A 10,577-nucleotide genomic window follows, 5' to 3' on the forward strand; every position below is an offset into this window, starting at 1 on the left:
GTGCAAGAGGTGGTCAACTCCTACGCCACGGACACCGATGCCCAGGAGCGGCTCCAGCAACTCACCATCCGCAGCCCCGACGAGGATGGCTACGAGCTCGACCGCGGTGTCATCCGGCGCCAAGGTCGCCACTGGATCGGGGCCAACACGACACTGCGCAGCTCATCGCCATGCTTCACAGCAGCGCAGTGGGCGGCCACTCTGGCTACATCGCCACCTACCAGCGGGTGCGCAAGCACTTCGACTGGCGCAGGCTCAAGCGCGACGTCGGCGACTTCGTGCACCAGTGCTCGGTGTGCTAGCAGGCCAAGCACGAGCATGCTAAGCCAGCCGGCCTCCTGGCACGGCTCCCAATTCCTTCGACGCCCTGGGAAGACTTGACCATGGATTTGTCGAGGGCCTTCCTCGGTCAGATGGCTTTGACACAATCATGGTGGTCGTGGATCGCTTCACCAAATTCACGCGTTTCATCCCTCTGCACCACCCCTTCCACGCAACACAAGCGGGCGCGCCTTCTGGGACAATGTGGTGAAGCTTCATGGCATTCCGTCGTCCATCATCTCCGACCGCGACAAGATCTTCACCAGCAACCTTTGGCGGGAGCTGCTCGTTGGGGCGGGCACGAAGCTGCTGTACTGGACAGCATACCACCCCCAGACGGACGGCTAGAGCAAGAGGGTAAACTAGACGACGAGGAGATGGACTGGGCCACGCACACCGCCCACATTTGCGCTCAACTGGAGCGCATGCAACAGAGGTTCAAGAAGAACATCGACTGCAACCGCACCGAACGCAACTTCCAGGAGGGAGAACAAGTACTCCTCAAGCTTCAACCCTATGTGCACCAATCGGTGGTCAGTCGTCCATGCGCCAAGCTCACATTCAAGTACTTCGGGCCTTACAAGATTCTGGAGAAGATCAGACCGCTCGCGTACAAGCTCGACCTGCCGCGGGCGAGCCGGGTCCACCCCGTCTTCCATGCCTCCCAGTTGAAGCCGTTCACTCCGGACTTCACGCCGGTTTACAGGGAGCTGCCCAAGGTGCCGGACCTCTCCATCGACACCGCCACACCCACGCGCATCCTCGACCGACGCATGATGAAGCATGGAAACGCGCCGGTGGTGTAGATCAAGGTCCAGTGGGGCACCGACAATTCAGCAACCGAAACCGGAAGATTACACCGTCCTCCGCCAGCGTTTTCCGACAGCCGCGCTCTGGTCGGAGGAAGAAGACGAAGCACCTTAAGGAGGGAGGAATGTCACACCTAATCACCTGCTTAGTGTGACTTAGAACCTGACGAGTGGGACCAGCCAGCTGGCGTGACAACTGGCATGCGTGAGTGTGGTTAAAAGGGGGCCGCCTGTGGCCGTGTGGGCAGGCATGTGAGAACAGACTGTATCCTCACCCAATCATTCATCTCAAATCAAGCTCCTTCCCCAAGTTTCGTCGCTCTCCTCTTCAAATCTCACCTACCCTCGATCTCGATTCCTGTCCTCTCTGGTTTGTTACAAAGAAAATCACGATTAGGCACTTGTGTGCATCAGGTGTAATATTTAGCTCAACATTCAGTAAAGTGCACTCAAATACTCAACAAAGCAGAGCCTTAGCAATTAAATACTAACTTCGTCCCATATTAATTGATGCTCAAACGACATTGCATCAATTAATATGGGATGGAAGGAGTAATAATTTTGCTAGGTGAGTCCACGCTCCTACGTACAACTACAAGGGACTAGCATCTTCAGGAGACCCTGGAAAATCTTTCCCTACTAGAAGAATTGAGCACACTTTGTTGTGCCGTTCGTATTGTTGGGATTTTATTATTTCTGTTTATTATTTAGTTTGACGTGTGAGGAATACAGTTTTTTTATATAATTCGACGTTTGGTGGGCTTTCTTAGCAGTGTGATTCTATGTTATCTGCTAATTAACTCATACTTATGTGGGAAAGTTTTTTGCGCTGGTGGCCGAATATATTATGTTGGTGCTACAGTGTCACATGTTGACGCTTCTTTTTTCTAGATGGTGAGAGGTTGTGCGGAATTGATGTGTTTTTTTGCTGGTTGTTGCCGGTTAGTTTGATTTTTGGTCTAATCAAAATCGTAAATCAAATCTAAAATTAAATACCTTAACCGAATGAGAGAACTCCTTGAGAAATCCTTGCCCCTTTCAAAATCGTGTATCAATCCAAATATAACACCTCAACTGAATGGGCGGGCTCTAAAACTACGGAGCATAATGTATTAGACTGTAAGGGTTGGGCGTGCTTTGCTGCGCCATTGATATTGTTGGTTTTTTATAAATTTTCTACCCCTGTGGTTAAAATATAAGGTTTATTGGTTTTTTTGTAAAGGCAAACCTCTTTAAATTTGATCAAGTTTGTAGAGAAATTTATCAATATTCATAATATCATATCACAATTTCCATATTTTATTTATCTAGTATTGTAGATGTCGATATTTTTCGCTATCGATTGATTTGAAAAATCATTGACCCGGTCAAAATCGTGAACCAAATCCAAAATTAACTATCACAATCGAATGGGGGAGCTCCAAAATTAGGGAGTATAATGGATTAAAATAATTGAGCGAGAGAGCTCCTTGAGAAAAAAAATGTTGGCCTGGACAATCTCGGGTGACCTAATTCTAAATTGAAGACCTCAGTTGACTGTGAGAGCGCCAAAACAAGGGAGGCATACTTTATTTACGAGAAGGGTTGGACACACTTTGTTGTGCCGTTGCGCTTATTGGGTTTTTGTAAATTTCTTACTCCCTCTGCTTCAAAATATATGGTGCATTAGTTTCTTTTGAAAAAAAAAATCTCTTTAAGTTTGACCAAATCTATAGAGAAATATATCAATGTCCATAATCATAAATTGATATCATTAGATTTATCATGAAATGAATTTTCATATTTTATTTTTTTTAACAATTGTGGATGTTCGACATTTTTGGCTCTGAATTGACCAAGTTAAATAAATTTGACTTTTCAAAAAACAAATACACCATATATTTTGAAGCAAAAAAGTATTTGGCTTGGCGAGTGGGGGAGTTGATGTAGTGTGTTTTTTATTTTATATATTTATGCGGTGTTTTGGTGGGCCTTTCGTGGTGTGATCCCGAGTTATCTGTCAATCAAGCCATACTTATGTGGGAAAAATTTCTGCGTCGGTGCTTGCATGCTCTTTTTAGGTGCTACAATATCACATGTCGACGCTTCTTTTTTTTCTAGATGGTGAGAGGGTGCACGGGATTAATATGTCTTTGATAGACCGGTTGCTCTCGATTGATTTTAAAATTCTTTGTCCTGGCTAAAATCAAGAACCAAATCCAAAAATGTATACCTCAATCGAATGAAAAGTTCCAAAATTAAGGAGCATAGTGAACTAAAAGAATTGAATGAGAGAGCTTCTTGAGAAATTGTTGATCTGGTCAAAATCGGATGATCCAGTTTCAAATTGAAGACCTCAACAGATGGATTGTGAGGCCTTAAAATTAAAGAGCATGGTGTATTATGGATAGATATATATCTACAAGTGTCTATAGAGGCTCTTTCAAGAAATTTAAATATGTGGGAGTCCTACATGGTTGGTGTCTAGACTCCCGCAAAGTCCCTTGGTTTGCTTCTAGTTTGCGAGAAAACAGACGTCCGAACTGGTTCACCGACCGATGCGGGATGCCGTTAGATGGCAAACTGCGTCCGAACAGCTTGGTCTAGACGCCTGCAGGCGGTTGGAGGATCCGCTTTGAAGATACCCTTAGGGAGTGCACATATGTTATTTCGGGAAGCATAAGGTTGCTATATTTGAAAGCACAAGTTGCATCTGAAAAAGTTCATTCAAAAATTTCAACAAGAAATCTAATTCTGTAAATATCGACGCGAGTCAGGCAACGGTGAAAATGGTTTATAATCTGAACGCTTGGTTTAAGATATTTTTATTTTGAAAATAGATCTAACAAAAAAAACAAGTTCAACCAACCCTCCCATGAGAAAATACCCACAAAAATTCTCTGACGACGACAAGTGGTGTGCATGTGTTGCACCATTTTATCTTGACTAGAGAGTCTAGGAGTAAAAAAAATTTGGCCTGACCTGTATGGATACAAGCTGTAGACTCTGATCAGATGCACAACACGACCGGGAGTACGTTCAGCCTAGAAGTTGAAGTTATAGTGGAACTTATTCTTGTGGTCCAGTTTAGAGCATTTTCAGCCGTACCTTCCACAGGCCCTTCCAAGGCCTTTTTTATCGTCGGTGTGAAAAAAATGGCCCAGTCGTGTCCCTAGAAGTCCGGGCCGAATTTGGCGCCGCCTTACCCAGGCCGAACCCGGCGCGCTAGAGGCGTCCGAGGGCGCCGGGGGAAACAGTTTTGGCGCGATAACACATGGGCCCGCCGAGTCAGCAACTCGACGCCTTCGTCGTCCTCATCGTCCCGGTTCGCGCGGGAATCAATACGAAGGCTGTCACGCCGGTCAGCCTTCCATTGATTCCTCACGGGTGGCGCCGTGAAGGCGCGCCGACGGGGTGGCGCAGTGAACCCCGCGGACGCCTCAACTCCGAGGGGCGGCGCCAATGGTGGGGCGTCCAGGGCGCACGCTCGAAGCTGTCCTCGAGCATATCGAGGCCGGTAACATGCCGCGGCTAGAGTACCCGGCGCCCCCTCCTTCTCCCATCGCCGCGGCAGTTCATGGACGCCGAGGCGCATGGAGATGACGTCCTCCTCCTCGTTGGGCTCCCGCTCCTCCGGGTCGCCGGCGCTCCTCCCCGTCAAGCCGGAGCCGCAGGAGACGCCGCTCGGACGGCGCACGCGCGGCGCCGCCGTCGTCATCAACGAGGGCGGCATCCCTTCTCCTCCGACCTCCTCCCCCCGCCTCGTCAGGCCGAAGACCGAGCCGGCGCTGCAGGTTGGATCCTTCCATTTACGGTTCTCTTCATCGGTGACGCTTGCTGTTTTCATGCGGTGGTCCGATGGAGTCTTAGCACGACGGCTTACCGACTATCTACTACAACAATGTTTGCCCGACCCTGACGAGGGAGGGGCCATGATGACGACATGCCTTGGGATCATTCCTGTGTTTGTAATCGCCGCTAGATGGTCTACAAAACTGGATGTAAATGTTACTTTTAGTATTTTTATGCTACCTTATAGTTGATGAATAGATCGGAAGTTTTTTTTTTTAAACGGAGCCTTTTGGTCAGTCACGTTCACACCCCATAAGCGCCATTTTATCAGTTTGATTGATTATAGCAGTCAACGACGGCACAGCCGTGCATGACGCGTGTCAGCTTATTCTTTGCTCCACGAGCTGCTCGCGCCCCTTGCTCAAACTTCATCCCGCCACCAATGGCGTAGACGCGTCGTGCTCCTCCGATTTGGCAACGGAGGCCACATGCGACTTTGCCATTTACACTGTACTCGTACTATACAAGTTGCCACCCCACCCCGATGGATCCATCTCACCTACTGCTCATCAGCCGTCGGCGCTCCCCCATTATATGTACCATGCCGATCGCGCAGCAGAGCTCACGCACTTCCAAGCAGAGGAGAACGAAGGAGAGACAGAGTGATCGAGCGTACGTGAAGAGACACAGTCAATGGAAGCCGCCGCGGGTCAGGGAGAGCGCCCGACGCCGCCGCCGCTGCCGCTGGGGGTGCGGCTCCAGCTGGCGGGGCTCACGGCCGCCATCGACGCCGTGGAGCGCAGCGACGGCACCGTCAACCGCTGCCTCTACTCGGTGATCGACCGCCTGCTGAGCGCGCGCGCCAACCCGCGCCCGGACGGCTCCGGCGTGCGCTCCTACGACTTCACCATCGACGCCTCCCGCGGCATCTGGGCGCGCGTCTTCGCCCCGGTCTCCTCGGCGGTGCCGCTGCCCGTCGTCGTCTACTACCACGGCGGCGGCTTCGCGCTCTTCTCCCCGGCCATCGGGCCCTTCAACGGCGTATGCCGCCGCCTCTGCAGCGACGTCGGCGCCGTGGTCGTGTCCGTCAACTACCGCCTCGCCCCGGAGCACCGCTACCCGGCGGCGTACGACGACGGCGTGGACGCGCTCCGCTTCATCGACGACGCCGGCGGCGTCCCGGGCCTCGGCGACGGCGTCCCCGTCGACCTCGCCAGCTGCTTTCTCACCGGGGAGAGCGCGGGGGCCAACATCGTCCACCACGTCGCCAGCCGCTGGGCCGCCGAGCACCTGCACGCCGCCAAGTCCCTCCGCCTCGCCGGCATCATCCCCGTGCAGCCCTACTTCGGCGGCGAGGAGAGGACGGAGTCGGAGCTCAGGCTGGAGGGCGTGGCGCCGGTGGTGAACCTCGAGCGCTCCGACTTCTCCTGGAAGGCGTTCCTGCCCGTGGGTGCCACCCGCGACCACCCTGCGGCGCACGTGACCGACGAGAACGCCGAGCTGGCCGAGGATTTCCCGCCTACGCTGCTGGTGGTCGGCGGGTTCGACCCGCTGCAGGACTGGCAGCGGCGTTACGCCGACGTGCTGCGGCGGAAGGGGGTGAAGGTCCAGGTGGCGGAGTACCCGGACGGCTTCCACGGGTTCTACGGCTTCCCGGCGGTCGCTGACGCCGGCAAGGTTTTCCAGGAGATGAAGGCTTTCGTGGAGAGCAACAGGGTGGCGCCGGTGAAATCCACCGCCCGGTGAGGAAGATGCCGTGATCCAAGGAACGCGTGGTTCGGTGGGGGATCAGTCTGTCTGCATGCGTGAGATGAGATTTGTTCTAATTTGATCGTTGTGTACTTGTGTAGTGTGATCACTCATTACAATGGAAGTTTTTAATATATTTTTTGCGAAATGATTACAGGAGTTGTGAGTTGTGACAGACTGCCCGCTGCATGCATGAATATGTTTGTTTAAGCAAGAGATGTGAGGCATGGACAGGAAAATGTAGCTTCTTGATCGCTTATAACAGTAATAAAATGTGCACATTTAGACAACACTTTTACTAAATTTCAGTCGTCTGTTTTGTAACTGGCTTCAGGTCGTTTTTGTGGCCGTCAGATCGTGTACCAATCTCAGCGTTGCTCGCCTCTTCCTTCTGTCTGTGTTTCTCATGCGTGCGTGCTGGCCTGTTGGGCTTCAGTTGTTTTGGGTTATGGGCTTTTACTGGGTTGCGGAGGAGTGCCGCCGGAGGAAGTCGGCGGCGGCGGCGTTCAACCGCAAGGGCTGGCGGCAGGTCATGGAGGGCGGCCAGCTGCCGGCGAGCAGCTCTGAGAAGAGGGAGGTAAGCTGCGGGGAGCACCGGGAGGAAGGAGAGAGTAGTCGGGAAAGGAGGACGGCGAAGCGTTTCCGTCGGGTCCGCCACCAGCAATTGCTCGTCGGAGAGGCCGGAATCAGTTGTCAACGTCGGTCGGGTGGAAGGTACGGTGAGTTATTCCCCTCTCCCCCATGAGTTTTCTCGCTCAGCTTCACTTCATTTTCCTGCATCTGTCATCGCGCGCGTATCAGATGATTTTTGGATGGTGTCTGTTCTTAGCTCCCACACCAAATTCATGTGATAGCACAGCGGCCTTCCGATTGTTAGGTTACTGAGATTGCGGTGTTCGTGCCCTGGGCTGTGTGTTCAACTTTTCTTAATTTCTCTTCAGATTTGTTGTATATTGGGGGAACTCAAACTCAATAAATTTATCAGTCATTCTTGTATTTTCATTTCTCAGTCCTGTGTTTCAGTTCATCCAAGTGTACTTCTGTGTTCAGTTCATACAAGTGTAGTGTGTTTAGTTCATACTGCAGGGAATCAATCCATTCAAACCATGCATTGTTGTGGTCCAATAAAAGTTTGTTGAGCTAGCTAGCTTAAAGAGCGAGTAATGAAAGGAACTAAGTACTGTTGTTCCCTAGCTATCTTCAGATAGCAGTGAGCTTAATAGTTGCATAGACGTATATATGTAGTTTTGAGTCTGGATGTGGCGTGTGAAAACAACACATGCATCATTAGTAGCACTATGATTTCGAATGCAAGAACTTGATAGGACATGCAGGAGGTATTAACTTTTTTGTCCTAAATCTTTAACCCCTTAATTAGATGGTGCAGTATGTAGTTCCAGCCTTTGAATAATTGACAATAGAAAAACGTTTCAGTGGGAACTAGTAAGTAACCAAGCAGTATTCAATGTTCGTGGACTGAATGTGGTGCGTGAAGTTTGGGGAGTTCAGGGGGGGGGGGGGGGGGGGGGGAATGTGGTGCGTGAAGTTTGGGGAGTTCAGGCAGGAGGCAGGGGGGGGGGGGGGGGTTGTGTAGTTTATGCGTGAACTGGTAAGTAACCAGTTAGTGTGTCAGTTTTTCAGTTCCTTTTTGCTTTTTTGCAATTTGTAGTATTTATTCTTCTTACCTCAGAATCAGAACCTTAGTATTTATTTTAGTCTTTCAGTTATTAGTCTCAGCTTTTTAGTATGTTCAGTTTTAGTTGTTTTAGTAGATCATTTTCTCGGCTTTAACGCCGATTCACTTTTAGTCCTTTTAGTAGTTCATTTTCTCAGTTTTAATGTATTTGTTTCAATCATTCATTCAGTTTTCAGTTTTTAGGCATCAATATTCCTAAGGATCAGTACCCTAAGTGTTTCAGTTGAGTTCTCTTCAGTTATTTGTTAAGTCTTCAGTTATTTGGTCAGTGTTTATTCTTTTTCAGTAGTAATCTTCTATATTTGAAGTTATTTCAGTCTCAGTCCTCACTATTAGTTATCGGTAATTAGTCTTACAAATATGTTTTCAGATCAGTCATCAACCATTTTTTGTGTTAAGATCAGTCTCAGTCATTTATATTTTTATCAGTTGCTCATATTTCTTCATTTCTCATCCTTCTTTCTTAGTCTCTTAGGTTCTTAGCTCCTTAAGTTTTTTCAGTTTCTCTTATTCCCCAAGTTTCTCATTCATTTTTCTGTCTTCTCTAGTTCTCTGTTTCATCAGTTGCACTTATTTCTCTTTTTTTCATCCTTTTATTCAGTCTCTTAAATTCTTAATTCCTTCGGTTTTTCTGTTTCTCTAATTTCGCAAGTTTCTCATTCATTTTTCCGTCTTCTCTGGTTCTCAGTATCATCGGTTGCTCTTATTTCTTCATTTTTGCATCTTTTTATTCGGTCTCACTTTCTTAGTCTCTTAGATTCTTAATTTCAATCTTTCTTCTTTTGTTCATATCCAGTCTCTCTTTAGTTTTCTCAGTCTTATTCAGTCTGTCTTCAACTTCTTTTGCTAGTCTCTTATTTTGATCTTCAGTCAGTACCCAAAGGCATAAATTATGTTCAGTAAGTCCCTCCCCATTCACTTTGTTTTTGTTATTTTTCCCTCACTTCCTGCTTCGTCTTAGGCACATAGTATTTTCTCTGTCATGTGCAGCAGCAAGTGACTCTTCATATGTCTTATTTCTAAAATATGGCTAGAAATTTAATTAAGCTCTAGATGGGGAACATGGAGGTATGATTTATCTTCTAGTTGTGTTATTCAAGTATATTTTTTTCGAGCATGGTGTTATATTTTTCTTTTTACGGCGAAGCAACCTGCACACACAAGCAAGAGGATGATCATAAAAATTCTTCTTCATCAAGAACCTTGTTATTATTGTGATCCTCGATAAAACCAAGCAATACACGGTGAAAAAAAAGATTTTTCTTCACTAATATGCATGAGTAACGTTGTGTATCATTCGCCCCGACGGGTCGCATTCTTTTCCGCTCTTGGATTGAAATTTTCGGTAGTATATTATAACAAATCCTAAGGATCGGTACCCTAAGTGTTTCACTTGAGTTCTCTTCAGTTTTTTGGTCAGTGTTCGTATGAGACATCAACGGATGGCCGCATCTACTTCAACCAGGGCTGGAAGGAGTTCCTCATTGGGACTGGTCTTGGGGTTGGCACAACTGTGCTAATCACCATGAAGACCAATGTGCTCAATGAACTAAACATGATGGTTGCCCTTGACACCATCTAAGTACCAGTTGAGGTCAATAAGCGGAGTCATAGCAGTAATTGGGGTACTTAGCCTCTAAGTAGGTATCAACTATCAACCATATGTAATCGGCCTCGAGTCCTGAACTAGTTTGAACGTGTGTTGTTGATGTGTCGCAACTTTTATCATTCCCGCAAGTGAACCATACATATATATGTATGTGCTTGTGCATAGTTTGTGGTTTTGTAGACCTACGTAGTTTTTCTTTTTATCTTTTTTGATTTATTGTTTTTGTTTTTTGAGGGAAACAGCGGGGCTCTGCTGCATATTTGTTGTTGATTTTTAGAATAATAATACAAAGAGTATTTGTACAAAATAAGGGGAAAAAACAAGCAGGTGAAACTAAAATACAACAATCTTCGTTTTTGTTAGTATCTTCTCTCATATTTTTCTCCCTTTTTGCTAAATGTTTGGTATGTCAATCTTTTTCTTTTTAGGTCAGTGCAGCAGGGAAGTGGATCTTTTGTTCATATTGATTCTTTTATTAACACATTTTTCGTTCCAATCTAAAGATATACATACATGTAGGTAGTATTATACAGATTATATCGGTGTTCATTTCTTCAGATTTATGTTTTCATTCTGCAAACAATGGAGGCAACATGTATCTTCATTTTTGCATTATTTTTCA

At 47.5% G+C, this 10,577-nt stretch overlaps 2 protein-coding genes across 5 annotated transcripts; both read left to right on the forward strand.

Moving 5' to 3' along the window:
• The first annotated feature begins 698 nt into the window (after positions 1–698).
• On the forward strand, positions 699–1,127 carry LOC141040780 (uncharacterized). The gene has a single exon (XM_073506899.1). The coding sequence runs from the start codon at positions 699–701 to the stop codon at positions 1,125–1,127; it is 429 nt and encodes a 142-aa protein (XP_073363000.1).
• A 4,195-nt stretch (positions 1,128–5,322) lies between these two features.
• Positions 5,323–10,155, forward strand: LOC109767025 (probable carboxylesterase 18). Of its 4 annotated transcripts, none has more exons than XM_073508085.1 (2): positions 5,323–7,369; positions 9,755–10,155. In XM_073508085.1, exon 1 carries the CDS (start codon positions 5,595–5,597, stop codon positions 6,645–6,647), a length of 1,053 nt encoding a protein of 350 aa, XP_073364186.1. In that variant the 5' UTR covers positions 5,323–5,594; the 3' UTR covers positions 6,648–7,369; positions 9,755–10,155. The 4 variants fall into 4 exon arrangements, with proteins under 4 accessions (XP_073364186.1, XP_045088621.1, XP_073364187.1 ...); XM_045232686.2 differs by having other exon boundaries at positions 9,767–10,155; XM_073508086.1 differs by having other exon boundaries at positions 5,323–7,364.
• Positions 10,156–10,577: the final 422 nt, after the last annotated feature.

The sequence above is a fragment of the Aegilops tauschii genome, chromosome 2 (assembly GCF_002575655.3).
Source record: "Aegilops tauschii subsp. strangulata cultivar AL8/78 chromosome 2, Aet v6.0, whole genome shotgun sequence".
In the NCBI taxonomy this organism is placed as follows: domain Eukaryota; kingdom Viridiplantae; phylum Streptophyta; class Magnoliopsida; order Poales; family Poaceae; genus Aegilops; species Aegilops tauschii.